Consider the following 20,900-nt stretch of genomic DNA (forward strand, 5'->3'; position numbering starts at 1 on the left):
TTTAAAGTGAAATAGTCAGGAGAAGTAGAGTAACAAGAGGAGTTTGCCACTCTATATTTATTCAACAACGTTAATATCTTTCAGTAATTTAATAAAAATAAATGTTTGAATGCTTAGTTTAGAAGTGGATATAAGGCTGGTAAGGGCAAATCAGTAGATTTGAATATGTAGGACTAGTTTGAAGGACCTCATTCTTGAACTGAACACAAATATTTAACGTGCTGAACTTAAGATATGTAATGCAAGGCCTTGTAGTAGGAGACATGCATTAGTTTCTTCATTTCAAGTAGAACCAAAGACAAAAATACTGAAATTTTTTGAGAGAGTATTTTACATATTTCTGACTTCCCTCAAACTAGGGAGCACTAAAACAAGAACTTTTCTGAGGGTTTTCAGCTTGCCTCTTTTCCAGCTGCATATCCTTTACCCCACCTCATCTTTAGGCAGTTCTGATGCTCTTGAAAAATCTCCAGTATAAAAATCAGTAAAAGAGGACAATGTGAGAAAAACCTTCCAAATGAAAAGTAATGATACAGAAAGGGACTTCTAATCCTATCTGTGCTTGTAGCACAGAAGCAGTGAATGGAAAAAAAAGATGACATTGGCTTGTGTGAAATTTTACATGAAAGCTTATTCACCTTGATAAATTACAGGTGGAGAACTGTCTTGTTTTAAGTCTTCACCTGTCAGCTCTCAACTTAGATCAGCTGTCTGTGGTTTTCCCATTAGCAAATCCAGTTCCTTTTCATCTTGGTGTGCCGTTCCTTGCTCTGCAGCAAATGAGGAGAGGAAGGAGGACATTAGTCAACTTTTATTTATGATGTAGCTGAAACTGGTATGAGTGGCAAGGTCTTTATGTCTTAGTAGTTTGTTAAGTGTTTCAGGAAAGGGAAGAAGATGGCTGCCTGTGAAGGTAATCCATTAATTCCGCTGAATTTCTCTTTATGGTTTTTTGCAAAACAGATAGAAATATACTGTGTGGCTTCAGTAATGGAGGCACTGGTTTTGCCTGATAGTCTTTCTCTATCTGATCAATTTCAGCAGTAGTTACCAGCAGCCATAGATGATTACTCATTCCATCATACCAATCATTCCCACTTTTACTGGTTTGTTCAAATCTGTTTGTTCTGTCTTGAGGTAATCAATAATGTATGCCTGTTGTAGCAAGGACTCTCTTTGTGCCAGGTTTTTAGTACAGTACTACAAGCAGTTGTACATCTTAAAAGTAAGAAACTGCTAATTATTTTGATTCTTAATTGCAGTTCTCTACTGTCCACTGATCCTGTATATTTTTGGATGTGTGCTGTAATTCCAGTTCATAGTCTACAGCTTTTAATTCAATCTCCTTTGGAAACTAAAGACGTTCTTGGTAGTAGACACTACATTAACTGAGCATTAAGATGCTCATACTTACTACAGGAATTTTCAAATCAAGCAAGGGTACTGTAGTGTGGTTTCCTATTACCCTATCACAGGAGGATAATGACTTTTTGTAGAGTGACTGCAGTGCATATATAATATTCTAATAATTAGAGAAAAGCTTTGTGATTTGACTTCTCACAGTGTCTGATAAGCCAAGAAAAAAACCTTTCAAATGTACTACATTTCCTTTCAATGTTGTACTTAAACTACTCACTAGAAGACTAGCCTTGTGATATACTGTAGTTAATAAGTTTTCCATGCTGTCAAAAGTAATAATATTAGTGTGCCATTCAGTTAAATTAATTTTGTTTTGTGCGCTGGCCTGCATAGACGTGAGTGACATTTAGAAATATGATCAGGCAGGAGCTGAGGAGAAGCCAAGTGGCAAAACAGAGGGACATGGAATCATTAAAGCAGAGCAGCCAGCTGCAAGCATTTGTGAGTAGGCAAAGAGTTATAGAAAACCAGGCCATGATGTTCAGCCATATATGATTCTTTTCATTCATTCCTCCCTTTCTCATTTATTTAAGAAATTCTTCAGTGTTTTCTCTTTCCATTTTCTCTGCTTTTTAGAAAGCAGTAATTGAAGTACTCTCTCGAAATAGTTAAAAATGTAGTAAGGACTCAAAGGAGGAAGCTGACAAAACCTAGTTTGTTAATTTTTTAATAACATTGGCTGCTTCAAATTTATGGCCCAAATTGCTTTCAAGTCCAATTTACCATTGTGTTGGGGAATATTTCATAGCTATGGCGGTCAAAAGAAATGCAATCCCCTTCTTTTGTATATATATTGCAATAAGAGGACAGAGATGTATCATGAATTTCTATTAGTGCTGTTCAGAGGGGGCTGGCAGGAAGGAAGGAAAAAGAAGTAAATTTTTTTTTTTCTTTCCAAAGAAAGATCCTGATAGGTCTGTTCCCTTTAAGCAAAGGTAAAAAGTAGTGCTGGCATAAAAAAGTTGTAGGACTGTGGTAAGGAAATCAGTCAAAGGAATGTGCAATTAAACCCTTTCTTTTGGTTCTTCCTCACTTACACTTTATAGCATGACTGTATGCCTACAGATACCACCTCCCACTTAAATAAATTCACTTCATTTGAAAGATTATTCCCTGTCTGCCTTATAACTTCTCCCTTTTAAAACTTGCCTCATGGACCTTTGCTTTTATTTCTCTTTTCTCTTCACCTAATACCAGTCTCTTTTCCATCTCTTCTTTAGCCTGTTGTCACTGCTAGTCCCTTTTCTACAGGGTCCAAAGTGAGCCCTCGGTATCTTTGCCTGGAGAATTATGTTTCTTCCAAGGTCCCATGCTATAACCTGTTTCACTTTGCTGCTTCATTCACTTGTTACATGGCTTGTAACTGCACATACATTATCAGGGGCTTCCTTTTATGGCCAAGTGTGCACATTTGAAGAGGGTGTAACCCGGGTGTTACTATGAAGACTCTTCTAGAAAAAAAAAGTTAGTAAAAGCAAACAGGAGAAATTTTGATTGGACATTCTGTACTTCCATTTTGTAAGACAAAATACAGACTGATCCTTGAGTAAGGAGCCATGCACTAGGGCACTTGTCTGTTCATATTTTATTGTCTTAAAATATTTTCTATTAAGTTGCAGTAGGTACCATGATGAAGATGGTTTTGCCTTCTCTCCAGGGGCTTTTTAGCACCTATTTACTTCCTGCTTGGCTGCTATGTTCATGGGCATGAAATTCTTTTAGACAGCAAAGGAATTACTCTGCTTGTCAGATTAATGGTATAGTTGTTAAAGCCCTTAGGTTTATATTGACTGGATGTATAGATAATATTTTGCAAGTCTGAAACAGGTCTGCAATGTCTGAATTGCAAGTCTGCAATGAGCCTTTTGACTGAAAGGGTTGGGAGAGCTCTGCCTCTCCTATTTGCTCTTGGTGTTTTATCCCAAAAGTAATGCACAGACTTTGGGATACAGTGGTACTTGGTGTGTATACATATTCATGTAACAGTCTCCAAAAGTGCCATAAGGGCTGACATGCTAGCTCCGGCTTTTCTTCCTCTTCCTTATCTTTCCCTGCTGCACCATCTATTTCTGGCCTACTTCTGCAAACTGAGTTCTAAGAGCTTCTTGCTCACTTCCCACTCCTTTACCTAATTGTGACTGAATCATCTTCATACTGTGGGGTCATCTGGACCCTGATTTGCAAATATAAGAGAAAAAGATTCTTTTGTGATTATACCTATTACAGGTTTGAAGTTTTCTGCTTTGTTCTTTAACCATGTATTTATCAAAAATGCAATGCCTTTGCAGCTGGTAATGTTAGCTGTGGTAGCAATAAAATTTCATGTTTAAAGGAAAACAAAAGGGTGCTCAACAAACTAGTACTGCCCTTCCCCGGTGTGATCCCTGTTTGCTCTATGGGGTGTGAAGGAGCAATGCTTTCATAATTCTAGATCCCAGCTATGTATATGGGTTGCTAATTCTACCCACTTGCTACCGTGGCTTAATTGAAGTTGGGACCAGTCTATGTCATCAATTTCTGCATCCATGTGATTCTGTCACTAGTGTTATTGTGGCACTTTTTGAGGCTTAGTGTATTCATGCCTTACATGCCAAGAAAAGGACTTTGTTTGATTTGAGATCTTCATGTGCAGACAGCATGTGATGGCCTTAAAACTGTCTGAAGCCCATCAGTGTGGCAATTGGGATTAGAGATTCTGTCATTACAGTTTGCCTGGGCTTCCTGAATTTGAAAGACACTAATTTAGCTTATAACCCACCTTTATGCTGTCCCCATTTTCTCCACAGAGTTTTAAAGCATTTTGGTTGCTGTGAAAACTACAGTGAACATTACAAGCTTTCATTGTAATTATTGATTAGGGTAAGATGGTATTATTTTGGGTCTTTGCCCATAAATTGCACCATGTTGTGTTTCTCTCAGGCTTATGCAAATATTCACAATCAAAACCAGTTACCAAAGCTGGAAACCCACCTCACTGTGTTTTTATTCTTTCTATACTGATTGTTTTTTAAGTCTTATATCCAGTTAGGGAGAAGCATATGGTGCTGTGGCTTGTTACTTTGGTATTGTTTTACTAAGAGAACTGCAAGCATCAACTTTCTTATAATATCTTCCACCAAAAAATGTAGAGAATATTTATATTAATAACATAGATGTGTCTGTTAGAGATTCTGCAGTACAAATGAGAGTAATCTGCATAAATAGCATTTTTCTCTGTAGCTAATTAGGAGAGTGTACTGTCAAGGCAAACATGATTACTGACAAATAGGAGAAGAAGCACAAAACAGGCAGGAGCCACTTGAGAGTCATCTCTAAAAAGTCCAGATTCTCAACAGGACTTCAAATAGCCTTTCCTAAATTGAAGAAGTGTTAGCAGCACTGTCTCTGTCATTTATGTTCTGCTCCATTGCATCCTCTTTAAATGTAATGAAGTTATGAAGTTACTTAGATGGAGAGAATCTTTTTGATTGGTGTTCAGGCACTATACATGAATAGGTTAATGACTGTGAACCTCCCAGCTGGAAGTTTCTAACACTAACTTACAGTTTCCATCAGAGATCAAAGTAATTTACTAACATAAATTATTTATACACGGGGCTGAAAGAAATTAATAATAACAGTAAGGCATCTCCATGGGATAATCACCATACCAGCAGCACTCATCTGTACCGTGTAGCCCTGCAGGGGTCTGTAATTATCTCCTGCAAACCACACCTCTAGTGATTGCTTTTTTGTGCTTCATTGCAGTGTTGCCACTTCCAGTATTTTGCCTGACAAATACTTTTTGAATTTAAAAAAAAAAAAAAAAATGCAGCAGCAGTCATGCAGAGAAAAGGTTACAAGTACAAGAAGTATTGTAGAAATGCAGTTGATATAGATTTTCATGCCAACAAAAAAGGTACTAAACTTGGTTCTGGAGGCATTTAATGTTGTGCCTATGCTTTTTCTTCAGGTTATTCACTGGAATGAGCCCATCATCTGCTGCCATTTCCCATGGCTTCCTGGTGATCTATGGAAAACTAGCTGTTTGCATGATGTGGCCTTCTTTGGGTTTCCTGCAGCTCAAATTACATTAGAAGAGGCTAAAAAGGCATTAAATGCCCTCTTGCAATTGTCTATACAGGAGTAATTTTAGTATTTGCACAGAAGCGTAACATGATTACAAATGGAGAAATGCTGGTGAGAGGTGATGGTCTCTGTGGCAATAACTGTGAGTGTAAAGTACTTCCTTCAGCTACTGCTGAAGCACTCAGATCAGAAACAACAATCCTAACACTATTTTATGCTTACTAAACACACTCTTGTCTCAACACAAGATTACAAAAGAAAAAAAGCCACCAAACAAATTTTTAAAAAAATCAAAAATGGAAACAAACAAAAGCTAACAAAAACCTTTAAAATACCCACTGAAAGGAACAATTAGAAGTATGGTATTGATTTAAAAGGGGATAAAAATTCCTATGCTGCTACAACTAGAGCTCTGCCTAATGAATGTGGGGGTGAGGCAGAGCCCTTGAATATTGTGTAGTAAGTGGGTACAAAGATCTCTAAGGTGAATGGACTAAAATAAGCTTTCATACATACCTTGTCTCAGTCTTCTCAGAGCCCCATGAATCCACAGGCGAATTTAAGCCAACTTTACAATGTAATAGAGCAGTGGCTGTGGAGAACACCGGGTGGTTGGGTGAGCTGTGATCATGATAACGCAAATCAATAAGCAATTGATTTCTTTCATTCTGAATAACCTGCAAGTGATAAATCAACTTCACTGTTACCCTATCCAATATGGACTTCCAAAACTAAATGTCAGGTGAACCAGGAGCATGTTTCACTGTCACTGTGCCATTTGAAGCTGAGCTAAAGCCAGGCATGAGCTATGCAGATTGCATGGCTGAAATCTGTATTTTCATGATCTGAATCTCTGCTGGGATTTATGACAGTATATGCAGTCAGGGAGGAATAGCAAATTTTTTCATGGCAGTGCTGTCCATGTTATGAAAGACATCTTGGGTTTTTCTAGATATGAGTTAAAAATGTAAATTTTTTTTATATTTGTGTCAGTCCTTTTGAACAAGGTAGGAACATCATTCTAGCCCTTCTGGGTCAGATAGAGGTCTCTTCCCCAGCTACTCATTTTACAACCTGAAGAGTCCTAATCTGCTTACATGTTCCTTCTGCAGAAACTATGTCATATCCTTGCCTATTCCTGCTGCTTTTCTTGGAAATTGTCCCTATTCAATTCTACCATACCCTTTTTGAGGTGAGGAGGACACCATGAGTTTTCAAGATTCTGGCACAAGTGCATTCTGACAGCATTTTTATACAATATACTCATTTAACATTATATTTTATTTTTTGTTTGTTTATTGTTGTTTGTTTATTTTATATTTTGTTTGTTCTGTCTGAGCATTTCTTAGCTACATGTAACTGTTTTTGTTCTGTATGTTTCCTGACCACTGGTGGTTGCTGAGATGATGTCTGGCAGGGAACTATCTATTACAATCTCTGGATTTCAGTCCCAACTTGACATAATCAGTTTAGAATCTGTTACTTTATAGGTAAAGTCCTTTTCACATGGACTGTCTGTTCTGTAGGAAATACCACTACATCCATGAGCATGTGAGCGAGTTGCTCTCAGTAGTGTCTAAGAAAACACTGGAACCAAAGAGATACGATCACAGAAATGTACTTCATACTCTACTGTCAGAATAAATTGTGGAAGTAGACATATGCAATAGAAACTAATGCCTTTGAAAGAGAAACATGGCTGTCTGAAATTCTTTATTGGTCTGTTCAGTGTAAGCTCATCCTTCTTGTCTCAAAAGCATCTTTGTTAGCCCCCCTAGAGATAACCGTGGGCCTTGAAGGAAAGGAGGGAAGCAGCTTGGATCATCCTACTCATCATTTCTGAGCAATATCCTCTCTCTCTCATCTGCAAGTTCCTATCTCTTATTCATCCTTTTAAAACAAAGTTCCTGTAATTCTGAACATCATGCAGCCTATCCCTGTTTGCCAGGGCTGTTAGGAAAATATTAAGCGATGAATAGCAAAAGGCTGCATTTGGCAGGATCTCAGATGATGGGCTGGAAAGCAAAACCAAATCCTTCCAGCTATTCCTTATGTGAGGAGGGATGTACTGTGTCCTTTCATGGCCTGTATTTGCCTTTTTTTTTTCTCTCCTGACAGATAGGAGACAAGTCTTTTTTTTATACTGAATATTTTGTACTCTGTGAGTTTTTTATACTTTTTGCTTTTGTGACAAGTGTGATGAGAAAGATCCATGCTACTGTGTCACAGGAAACAGCCTAGCTGTGTATGCATGTTTGTTAGTTGATTTCCACTCAAACACAGCCTGGAGAAAACAAAAAAATCTTGGCTTGGTTTAAAGAGCAAACACTATTTGTGGGACCCCTATTTTCAGGGGTGAAATCGTATAACTTACTTTGTGGCCAGCACACATCTTGTCATTTGGTTCCATACAGGATAGTTGCTGCAACAGACTTGAGGTTATCAAGGATTTAATCTGGAGAATTTGTGGTAGTTTTCTCAATATTGTTCATTTGAATGTTTTCTTTAGCAGTAACAGGCAGAGATGTAATCCTGCTAATTTTCTGCGGGGCTTTCAAAATTGAATTTTTAAAAGGGTAAGAAAAATTATTAAAGTAAAACATCACATCTTGTTTGCTTTCACAGCAAGAAAAGCTGGGTGATATCTGCTTCTCCCTCCGTTATGTGCCTACTGCTGGCAAACTGACAGTCGTCATTCTGGAGGCAAAGAACCTGAAGAAGATGGATGTCGGTGGCCTATCAGGTATGTGTGTTAAAATCCGCTTGAAGATATTGCGGGTTTGTAAAGGCAGAAAATTAACTGGTTTTCTGTTGGAGGTCTCTTGGCTGAGAAGGTAAGGGCTCTTGCTCCCTGTCTGAAACATGTGGTTTGTGTTTTCTTGGAAGTTACGGCATGAGTGAGTATAGCAGGACTAATTCTAGCTTAAAAAAAAAAAAAAAAATCACAATACGTAACGTTCCACTCCAATACAAGGTCTGAAGTGTTGCACAATCAGATGACAGTGCAAGCTCTTTGTACTTCCCTTCTCTCCTGTTGCCTAGAGATAAATACAGACTTTTCAGGCAAGAGAAAAAAATCTGACTACAATTCCTATTGTCTGTTTAATCTCACAAAATGTAAGCGTTTCACTGCAGTGTTGCAGATAATAGGTAATAGAGGAACTCGCCACAGGTTGCCATGCTGACTGCTGTTTGAGGTGCTAGGAAGATTGTTTCTGCGTTTGAAGGGCTCAGGTGTGATTGCCTACACGTGCAGAGTTAGAGGTGCTCTGCATTTGCATGCACACCAGAAATCAAATGACAGTGTTGCACACGTGGTAGGCAGTGAGGCTGGTACATCCAACATGCTCAGTACCTGCAAACAGTGCTGGCAGCCTTTCTGTGGGGTGAGGCCGCACACACCATGCGTGACAGGGTGTGTGCCACCTCGGGGGGACGCTGCAGTCAGCACGGATGGCATCTGAGCTGGGCCCCAGCGACCTGGTGCAGCTCCCTGTAGGTTTCTGTTCTCTGCTGCATCTGGAATTTGGACACAAATTACTGTCTAAATTGCCAATTAGTTGAGACTAAATTAAATAACAAGATGCTTTATAAGGTGAGGTCTTTCCAGGAGAATTTTTTGTATGCCTTCTGTTTAGAAGAAAACAGTTACTGCCCATCGTTGAGAATGAGGGTATTTCCAGAACAGTTCTAGGACTGAAAATTTTTACAGCTGCAACTAACACAAAGATGATGTAATTGCTCATTTTGATTTACCAAGTGACAAGAAAAAGTATTTTGCTTTTATTTTTTTATAATCTTGGCACAAGTTAATGGTTATATGCAAAGTAAACAGAAATGGCAACTTACTAAAAGCAGCCATGAAGGTTTTATTTACCACTCTTTCCACTGAAGGATCTTCACATAATGAAGGAAACAAAGTCTTCTATCAATAACCAGTTATTTTTTGTTTTTTGTTTTACTTGCATCCAAAGTATCCAATGCACAGCAACAGACATAAAAGTGAAGGACATACAAGTGTTGTTGTAGTTATTACTCAATAAAGTCTAGCCTTTTCTTGTCCACAGTGGATGCTTGATTAGGACACACCACTAATAGTTTCCCTAATGCTCATAATGAACGAATTGCAAATTAATGTTCTTAAGCACATTTACTCCTAATGATTTCCTAATGAAAGATTAGAGTCTCATAATGACGAAGTGTGGGGATTTTTGACTGAGGGTATGCTCAGACATATCCTCAGTCAGGGACAGCCAGAGCATCTGAATTCTTTTCCAAACTTTGCAAGACATGTGATGGATAATGGGTACTCAGCTTATAAGAAATGACAGAGAGGAGCAGGGGAAGCACTAATGAACTGAAGAGCTTCTACGAAAGTATAGTACATTGTGTTGGAAATAACTGTGAGGAGATGAATGGGCTTACTCTTCTCTGTGTTCTGAGGCACACAGAGGACATTTAAATTTCTAGGGAAAGAGAGGTTTTGTTCTCCTTTTTTAGGGCCATGCCAAACCTGAAACATCATGTTCTCTTGGAGACAAACAAACCCAATGGGATACCGTGGTTGTAGCAGAAATTGAAAAGTCACTGACAGTGATAAGTGGCAGTTAGTACAGTATTCCTGAGGCAGTAATTATAGATGAAATAATGTTGGTTTAAAGTAGATCCAGTATCTTTCATTAGGGAATTTATCTTTTGAATAAATTATGCAGAAACAACTTCAGAAATCAAGCTGAGATTCTGTTGTCATTATTCACACTAAATAATACCTACTCTCCAAGTGCTAACGAAGGTGACAGGATTTTATCTTGATTAACAAATATTTCCCCCTAGTTTTGTTACTTTCTCTAGATGTTAAAATGGCTTTTCCTACTGTAAAACTGGAAATTTTGCATGACAGTGGAGGTGGGAAAAAGTTAACAATCAAATGTGAACTCAAACTGAATGTTACCTGTATGTTCAACAGCACCATTACAAGAGGTGAAAACCCTGTAGTTGACACAGATGGAGGAAAAAATTCTTACCAGTTTGTCAAAAAACAGGCAAAAAATACCTTTTTTTGTTGTTGTTTGGAGTTTGGGATGTACCTTTTAGTTATTCTTTCCTGTTTTGAGGAGATGCTGGAAAAGCAGAATGCAGATGTTTGGAAAGGGTTCTGCTTTTCTCTTGCACCCATCCTTTATGCCTCTGTGAAGTTTACCTGCCTCACAGAGAGAGAAGGAGCAAGGCTCTGGCTCTTGCAGGGAGCACTGACAAGCACTTACAGCACAGTGGTGGGCAACCTTGTGACTTCTTTCTGGCTGCTTCTCTCCACATCTTGACTGTTACTGCTGCTGGTAAATATCTGCTGTAGCTTTGCATCTCAACAATGTGGGAGGTTTCAGCATTTATGTTATCTTTAGTCCCAATACAAAGAACCCGTCACTGTGGCTCAGTAGTCATCTGAACTTCTGCTATTCTGTAGAAATTTATTAAATCCATAATTGCGGTCAATCAGGCTTCAATACATGCTTGATTTTCTTTAAACATGTATATTTATGTTATGCAGATAGAGCCCTGTTACAAAAGTACCCAAAGCAAGAGAGATCAAAGTAGATTGAGAGCACTTTTGTAGCATTTTTACAGGGTCTCAGCTGGTAAACCTTAATCCTCCTAGTCAGCATTTGTATCATACTTAATGGTTACTACAGCTGTTTAAAAAACAAAAAAACCTTTATAAAAGCATTTATCACCAGCATTTTTCATAAATTTCATTAGCAGTCAAAAGCTGAACGTAAATTACTTTGGAAACAGACAATAAGAGACAACAAACTAATCATCAAATTCATTAGACTTCTTGTAACAAAATCATATCACCCATCTGAGCAATAAACTCCCAGGTCTTAAACTTTTCATTTTCAATTTCAACATGAGGCTGTGACTAGAGCAAACCTTGGCTCAAACACTGAAACTATTTAGCCTGAGCTTATCAAGTCACTGCAACAAGTGGAAATTATTGCTTCTGGCGAGCAAGGGCCTCTGGCAAGCATTTATGCATATTCTAAAATGGAATTGTAATTATTTAAATTATATTCAAATGCATTGTTAATGAATCTGACATCTGGAAGGTGATGTGTAGGAATTTAGGATGTAAAGCAATTATTTTTGTTTGTCTGAACTTGGTGGTCTTGGGTGGCTTTATAAGCATTCTTCACCCAAAATGTCTATGAGACTTAGAAGATTAGGTCTTACAAGGAACTTAGACTCCCAAGTTACTCTTGTTGGTTTTGTTTTGTTTTAATTTCATTTAGGTGATTTGAAGAATTGGAAGACTTCAAAACCAGCTTATGGTTTAATCTCTCCAAACAGCCCTTAGAGACATAACCCAGCTAATTCCTTGATAAGGGCACAATGCAGCTCACCAATGCCATTCAGTTCACAATGGTTGCCTGTTGGTTATGGTACTTCATTAGATTTACTATTGAATGAGAGCTGATGTGCTTTTGTTCTCTTTGTATTATTTTAGTACACTTTGCTTTTAGTGAATCTGTTTACCAGGAATGCATCCTTAGAAGCAAGCAGTACACCCTCCCCTTACATCCTCAGCACTGCTGCCTTTCACCACTCCCCAGTTTCAGTGGGGAGTAGATGCCCTAGCTGACATGGGCTCAGGTATTGCCTTAGGAACTGTTTCCAAGTAACAGATACTATAGCAGACCCTAAATTGTACTATTTTGTGCAAATTAACGCTTAGAAAGAACTGCAAGGAGAAGAGGATTGTCATTGGATCTGTGTTCTCTTCCTTCTGCAGAAAGCTGCAGATATAGTTGAGAAAAGAAAGCAGCCCATAATCGGCCCATTATGTGTGGAAGCCAATCTCAATATTTATGAGTTATGAATAGAAAATGCACAGCACCCCTTTGTATCTGCCAAGTAAATACTCAGTCTGAACCATCTCTGGGGACCAAATGGTCCTATAGCAGAAAATACAGCTAGTTTTCTACAATTTGAAAGATTGCATTCAAATTCAAAAGGCTTGGTTCAATGTCTTAGAAAAGAATTGAGAAATTAAAAATTATTTAGAGACCAGCTCTCTGAAGACCAAGTGAATGCACATAAATTATGCAGTCAGAGCATTCACTTTAATAACTTCATTAAAGCATAAGAAACCTTAAAAGCTGGCTAACATGAGTGCAATATTATGGGAAGAGAAATACACCATTAATGCCATGGTCTTGCTATAAGCCCTATTGTAAACATAACTCAGCAAGTATTAAGGGAAAAGAAAACAGCCTTATTAGAAGATGAAAGTAAAAATAAACAACAAACACCACCACCACAGCTGTATTTTCAACTAGCCTAATCCTAAGGAATCCAACAGAGATCAGTACCAACAAATATTTTAGGATCTCTACTTAGTGTAAAGGATTTCTGCATCGTCTAATATCTCAGTCTCTCTACTACACCAGCAGAACTTCCAACAGCAGATGGCTGCAGCAGTGCATCTCTAACGCTCGCAAAGCAGTTGCACAGCATTGCACTAAGTTCTCTGTGGGCTCCTGCAGTGGTGATGACATCAGTCAGCAAATCTCCATCACATTAAAACCTTTCTCTCCTGCCTGAAAGAACATTCTTGTTGGTGACCTCTTCTGTAAAATTGGGCAGTAGGTGGGGGGTTGCCTGAAGTGATCCTTTCTCAACAGCTAGTTAAGGTATTAGGGCATTGTTTCTTCTAATCTCTACTCAAGCCTTTGACATCAAGCCATCATCTTCCTCAATTTAAAAGCTGAAGAAGGAAATTCCAAAATCAACATATGTTCCAAAGTACAATGTATTCATCATAGAAGCTATGTTAAAGGATACACAAACTCTCATTTAAGAGGAGATTGTCAGGTACTTGTCCATTTTGTAGTGAGTACACAATTTCCACTGCATCATAGGCTACAGCTATTGCACACTACAATATGTTGTAGTAGATGAACAGTCTAATTTGTTGATTCTTACAAAGAAGCAGAGTCAAATTGTTCTGCTCTTTTTTTCCTTAAAATGAGGAAAACAAGACCATGCTTGCTGATTGTCAGAGAAGTTGTACAAAACCTGTGGGCATTGCTGTGAGAAACCTTAGGGCAATCACTGTGCTGAAAAAGTGCCTTGGCTCAATAGCTGTATGAATAGCTTCTTGATTTGAGACAGGAAAGGTTATTTCATGTAGACACTGACCAAAGGTACAGGTGGTCAGCACCCAGCTGGCTGGACTCTGCCAGCCAATAGTCATCACTTTCTGGCATTTCTGTTGATTTCCTCCTCCTTCCCTTCCCCAAAACAAAGAATATGAAGACTTTTTGTTCTTTCATTTGAATTGCCACATCTAAACAATCCATTTTGTGTTTGTATGCAGGTTTCTTCCTGGTTAAATTATAGTAAGTTTCTATTCGGTTCTGCAGTCCCAAAGCAAGTGTAAAGATGTGTGTGTTAATCGTCTCATTTTCATATAAGTAATTAATGCTTTAGGTTTTCAGGTTCCTCAAGAATTTCATAGCAATGTGAGTGGCTGTAAAATGGATGTAGGAATACTGTAGATAGATTCTAGACTCCTCAGGGAAATTAGTCAGTTCTGTTACAAGTAAGTTTAATTTCTTTTTACTATCTGAAAATTGCAGCCTACATATTTTCTTTTTTAATGGGTCTTAAGAAAAAAAATACAAACTAAAAAAGAAAATATCTTTTTCATCTTTATAAATACAGTTTAGGAATGTGCTTAAACATGCAGAGAAAGCAAGGAAAGTATAAATGAAGCTATTTCCTTTTCACAACAGAGAAAAGTCATACAGATTTTTAAGGCAGCACGATGAGCCTTTTGTTAGCACTGTTGATACAGTTGAGATTTGATGAAGTTTGTGGCAGTGTCTGAAGAAATAGAAACTGTTTTAGAGTTTTTACATTAGTTTAAATCCCACATGCATCTTTTGTTTGTTTTATCTCATGTGGGTAGAAAAATGATTTGTTTTGTGATTGCTTGTTATAGACCTCCTGACTCTGTTTCCAGTGTGTAACTCCTTTATGTGCACATGTCAGTGGAAAGAAACATTTCATGAATTAGAACCTTGATCCTGGATTACTCCTGGAAGGAGCAGGGGTTGTATGCTAAGAAGGGAACTGCACATTTCCTCTAGTACATTGTGCTGAAAATGTCTGTGACAATAGAGAAAGCAAGTACTTCAGCCTAAGAAGAGAGATAAGAAAACTGATGTTTATAGTTCTTGGTCAGTATCCTTACTTTACATAAATCCTTTATGGGTCATAGCTGTTCAAATCTGTTCACACATTTGGCAAGTGAAGCTCTCCAATGGCAGCTGCAGGATGCTATTTGGCAAAAATGAAAAGGAATTTTCCCTTTCCAGTTCCAAAGTTTATTTTCCAAAACCTTTCTAACTAGAGGTGAAAGTCAAGTCCTGCCCTCTCTACGATTGATGCAGTTCCCCAAAAAGGTCCCATTGCCCTTCTTGAGGTAACAGAAGAAAAATCTTGTTGCTGAGACTGGGATACCCACATTCAGTTTTTCTTGTTGTGCCTTTTGTCTGTCTCAGTAAAGTGATGTGAATCTCAATAGGGTTCTCTTTCCAGATATTTTATTCTTCACTCCCACTTCCATGATGCTAAGTAGAAAAGCTGGCATTTGAGCCCTGTCTTTTCCCTTCCAGCACAGGTCATGCTGCTTTAGAGCCACCTTGTTCTATTTGAGACAGTCATGGGGTGGGGGGGGGGGAAGTTTGATTAGCTGGAGATTACCTGCCAGGTAGGTAAGGTGAAAGGTGAAAAAGCAAAGCCCAGAAATGCCTTTTCCCCAGTAAAGAAGGAATCAGGTGGGTGAAGGTAAGAATTACCTGGGTTTTGTTCCTGGCTACCGTTTTTGTCCTTTTGTTTATTAGCTGTGAAAGTCAACACAGTCCCTTCTTCATGAGGGTAATCTTTAGTATCATTAACATGTGTGTGTCACTTCTGTAAGATTTGAAGGTGTGTTGAGGGGGAAGATAAGGCTGGGTATGAGTGAAGGATCTACACAAGTAACCCCTTTATTTAGGTATTGATTTAAGACAGCTAAGGAGCTAAACAATTATTTTACAAAGCTGAAGAGAAGAATCTGGTCTATCTAATATGACTAGTTTTGAAGCCAAAACTGTGGGGTTTTTTCCTCTGTTATACCGGCGTTGTTGATAAGATGGAGCTGTCTGTGTTTCTCGCAACTGATGCACCTACGACCAACATAATAAAATAGTAAAACTGGCACTATAGAGGGAACAACTCCTGACATTTTGTGGTTATTAGTGCAGTGACTCTAGTCCTCTCATGTTTATTTCTTTTTTCTGTCTTCTTGATGAATATGCAATTGCTTATTCCCCACATGAATGCCTTTCAATTCTGGTGAGCTGTCTTCGCATTTACAAATAGCAACATTTTTTACTGTGTTTAAATCAAAGTAATTTCTGTGCAGGGGCTTCTTGCTGCATCCCATCACATTAGATATTAATGAAATAATTACTGAATAATAAAATATATAACTCTAGCTAAGGAAAGACAAAAATAAAGCTGAGATAACATAACATCTGTCCAGCATATGTACTGACAGACAAAAACTTCTTTATTCAACTGCAGACTTCAAATGTCATGTAACACAATTGACCAATGTGGAATGGATAACATATACACATTTTCTTAGCAAATATGCCTAAGAAGAAATCTGTCATAAAGAATCCCATCCACTGCAAAGCTCCTCTGATTTCTACCTGTTTTGGGAAAGCCTAACACAGGATTTATAAGATCTGATTTTGTGAACTTTGTCACAATATAATCTCTCATGTTTGAGTTTGTCAAAAATCAAATAGCGATATACATTATAAAGCTATGTGTGATCTAATAAAAGCTATGCATGATCTTACAGTAGGCAGATCCAAATTTTAACTCCTGTCCTGTAGGTATGAACATTTGGGGATCCAAATGTAATCTCTGAAGCTCAGCAGCATCTTTGCAGGAGTGGCTTCAGGTCAGAGAAGTAAAGGGTTCTATTTAATCTCAGCTATCAAGCCAAATTCATGGAATGTCTTTCTCCAGATTCCCAGTGGTATCACAGAACACTTTACATATACAGGTCTGCAGGTTAAATCTACCTTTCCAGTGAAGTGAATATGATAATATCCTGACTGAGCCCTAGTGAGAAAAAAGCATCTTAAATTCTTTTTGAGCCTGTTCAGAAATCTTTGCAGGACAGCTGGCTCCAGGGCCAGTCTCATTCCAGCGCTGTTGTGAGGCGATGCATTCCTGCAGTAAGTTCCAGGAAGCCGAGTTGAACTACTCAGCTGGATCAGTTGCTTCCCATCAGCTGAGGGATGCTAAAAGTAGCGATTATGAGAGCTTGCAACAAAATGGGTTTTTTAAGTTCAGAAGCCCTGACTATGTGGGATGTGAAGAAATGCTTATGTAAGGATGTGACAGCATCAGCAAGTCTTGTGCTGCAAATTGTTTCAGCTGGTTGGAAGCTAAGTTAATTCAGGCTGCTCCCTTGTGGATAAAAAATTAGAGGGGTGAAATATTTAATTTAAAACAAGTGCAAATTACTTTAGAAATAAGGTGTTTGGGATCTGGATCTGGAAAGCTGTGTGAGCAAAGGTGTTTCTGAGAGAGGTTTCTGCTGTTGTTATTCAAAGCTGCTTTCATTGGGGCTAAGCAAGCTCAAAGGGTATTGGGCCAAGCCTGCTTCTTGGATGGTGGTGGGAATCAGGGACTGGCTCAGATGTTCCTGGAGACTGTTTGTATTGCCCCACTGCCGAGGAACATCTACTTCAGGAAGTCACTGTCTGGATTCTGGTCAGGAAACCAGCAATTGATAAGAATAATCTTTTCATCTGCTGCTCTGCCCAGTTTTTGCATCTGGTAGTCCCTGTGGCACAGCAAGTGAGTGATTTCCTACACTGATTGAGTTCTTTGACATGAATTAGTCAAGAAATAGACTCAAGTATGAGATAGATGTTGCTTTTGTCTAATCTGGGGATTGATTGCATTTCTTTGATCAAGGTTTGAGTTCTATACACAACAAAATGAAGTAATATAAGAGAATCCACATCAAAGCATTGACAGCCATTTATTTATAAATGAAATTATTCAGACAAGCACATCTTTCACATATACTAATGCACATTTTCCTTTGTGTAACTAATACATCTGCGATATTATGAAATACCCATTGCTGTAGAGCCTAGGTATTATGGTCCTCATCTTCAGGTTCCACAAGGTAGCAGAGGATATGACTTGATTGCTTTTCAGCCTTGAGGGAAGTGTTGCACTGGTGGAATGTTCTATTATATTAAGAGTTGGCAAAGGCTCAAGGCCAGCAGTAGTCCTCTGGTAATTTCAAATACAGTTTTGTGAGCAATGGAATTATAAGGTATGATTTCCTTAAATTTCAGAGTGTGACTGGGTGTTCTGATGTCTAATAAAATACATGCTTCAACTGAAACTTTTTTCCACAGTTTGAACATCCATAGTATCTCTTTTACATGTGTATTTTCTGGTGTGTAATAAGAGGTGATACTGTCTTGGAACTTTCACCTCATACAGGGATACTTAGCAGGCTTTCTGTATTCTATATGGCTGCCTGCTTTCAGAAAATTTGCAGGAATTTAATGTCTTTAAGAGGCCTGTGATCCTGGTCAATATGCTAAAAAGGTATGGAAAGGGGGCAGTCAGTCACCAGGCTGGTAATTGCACACAAAGACGACAAAATTAACCTACATGGTGTTTCCTTGGGAATTAAGGAAAAAAAAAGTGTATTTTGTTTTATTGCAAATCCAATGACAAACATGCTTTTGTTCATATTTAAATCTATTCTCATTTCAATTCCATGTGGTGGGTTTTTTTTTTTCCTTTTTGATCTCTGTATAAAGGAATTTTTTTTTTTTTTTTAAATCTAGATAGCTGCTCCAATCATTCCAATGCTCCAAATCACTCCATTACTCCCTCTTCTGAATCTGAATACCTTGAGCTATACCCTGATTTTAGAAACCAGTTGTTGTCTGTGTTGGCTGCCAGCATCTTTCTTCAGCAAAGAGCATGGTCCCCAAGCATTCTCTTGTTGTGCAAGGTTTGCTTTATGCAGAGCATTTGCAGGATAAGCACTTTGGCTTTTCTTGTTTACATTCTGCTTGCTGTATTTTCTCTTTGTTTACAATTCCAGCACACTTGAATCCTGATAGGTTAAATGGAAGGGAAGACAGGCATCAGACAGTTGGTGCCTGACCCATCCAGCACACGCCTCTTGCTTTCAGAACAGCCCAGTCATTTTTCACTGGTACTTTGAGGTGCATTCAAATCTGCCTTGGCATCTGTCCAGCCCTGCATAATATCAAGCAGAGAACATCCTGTCTGAGACAACAGATTGTTAGTTCAATTATATTCCTGAAATTGAGTTAAAACTCCATGAAATAGGCTTCAAAATTGAAGGACCCAATGGAAATGATGTGGGGTTTTTGTTTGTTTGACTTATATTATAGCAATCAGGCATACTAAATGAGATGCATTATATAAATGCATGTTCTGTGTGTTGTATATGGCTGTTTATGTTGCATTTGGTAACAGAGTGAAATAAGTAAATTGATAGCACTGCCGTCTATAGATAAAATAAAGTTCTTGTGCTAAGCTTGATAAGGAAAGTGGAGAAGCTTGGACTTCTTATCTAAAATACTGTTAACAAATTTATACTACAGCCAAAAAGAAGAACTCTGAGCTGCTTCTGAATATGATTAATGACAGTTCCTCATTAATAGTGACCAAATTTTATGTTACTCACCAGGGCTTGTGAAGTATGACACAGTAATTAAATAATCCTTCAGTATCTTTGGGTCAGACTTGGTTACAAGTGCTCAGCATCACTGCTGGTCTTACTGGACTGAGAAGTATATTTTGCTAATCAAGATTGTGTCTGGCATATTGAAAAGACTGGTAACTCATTTCAGTCCATTTTTTTTTATAAAGGGAAGGTGGTGCAGTTTTTCTGGCAGAGATCCAAGAATCCATATGGTACAATAGTGTTCTGTATTAATTCTTGTGTTGTTTCATTGAAAGATAACATTCTGGTCAGATGCAAAATGTTCATGCCCAATTTTGTATTTTTACCCTTGTTTTTCTCTATTGATTTTTATTTATTCTCAGAAGCACAAAGGCCAGCTTCTCCATCTGCCAGTTTTATCTTTCCACATACACTGAGTGTTTATTTTCCTCCTTGTCTCTCAAATTGCACATATATCTGAAGAAGTGAAAACTGGCTGGAACACATGGAGTTAGATTCTGCCATTTCACAACATTCCAATGAGGCAAATTTTCAAATTGTCAAATGGATTTCCATTAGGTGAAGTTTCTGTTTCATTATATGAAGGGTGATAGAACTCAGATTTTGGATGTTCTGATGCTGCTTTTTTTTAAGCATTTCATGGCCACATATTAGAAAAGGCTTCGGTTGTTTCTGGAGTGCTCTGTGTTGACTAAATGTTTGGTCTGCTTGTGCATAAATGAATGCCACCTTTTTCCTCCTAGGAAACAAGACACATTACCTATCACTGTCTGTGGGTTTTATTTCTTGTCAACAGTTTCTATGTGAATTTTATATGGGCTGTAATAGACTAGTTTGAATAGCACATATTCCTAAGTGATCTGCAAGCCACAGTAAAGAGAAAAAATGCAGCAATTAGTGCCTCACAAATGAATCGGAAGAAATAAGGCATAGGAGATACATTATACTACTTAATGACTTGATCATGTTTCCATGATAAAGATACTGGGCAAGATGGGAAAAATCCCTAAATAATGACAGTGCAACATAATTTAGAGAAATTGCGTGCCAACTGCCAGGAAGACAAAAATTTGGGGTTCATAAAAGATGCAGAGAGTTGCCATCTATGCATCACCAAAGACTGGGCGCAGCCACATCACGGTTTCGACAATGTCACATAAAACACAAACCACTGTAGAAAAGCACAATTTTCAATAGCCACACTAAATCCACATACAGTTGGCCTTTCCAGCTCCAAAGTCCTCCTTCAGTAAACTGAAGCATTAAAGTTGGTTCAACTGCATATTTTCAAACTTTACATCAACAGATTAGACAGCATATGCTGGTATCAGACCTCCAGTTCTAGTGGTGTAGCTATGAAGCTTAATAGATAACATATTAATCAATTAAAGGCAATGAAAGGCAAGACAGGACTTATCAAAACAAGCAGGAATTTCTGCTAGTATTTTTATTTCAAGTAAGGACAATTCATGAATTTAAACTCTGGTGGGTGACAGGACTTCAGTGCTTAGCTGTGTACTTCTGAAAATCCCATCCATACTTAGGCTTTTAAATACATTTTTAACTATACTTTTATCAACTTCTCCTGGTCCAG

At 38.1% G+C, this 20,900-nt stretch overlaps 1 protein-coding gene across 9 annotated transcripts in view; it reads left to right on the plus strand.

The window, feature by feature from the left end:
• The window catches only part of SYT1 (synaptotagmin 1), a 339,727-nt gene that overhangs the window by 280,180 nt on the left and 38,647 nt on the right, over nt 1–20,900 (plus strand). For all 9 annotated transcript variants that reach the window (XM_068999501.1, XM_068999546.1, XM_068999531.1 and 6 more), the window contains one exon: nt 8,113–8,230. In XM_068999501.1, the coding sequence (XP_068855602.1) occupies nt 8,113–8,230 (118 nt within the window). The remainder of the gene's footprint in view (nt 1–8,112; nt 8,231–20,900) is intronic.

This window comes from Aphelocoma coerulescens, chromosome 1A (assembly GCF_041296385.1).
Source record: "Aphelocoma coerulescens isolate FSJ_1873_10779 chromosome 1A, UR_Acoe_1.0, whole genome shotgun sequence".
Taxonomy (NCBI): Eukaryota; Metazoa; Chordata; class Aves; order Passeriformes; family Corvidae; genus Aphelocoma; species Aphelocoma coerulescens.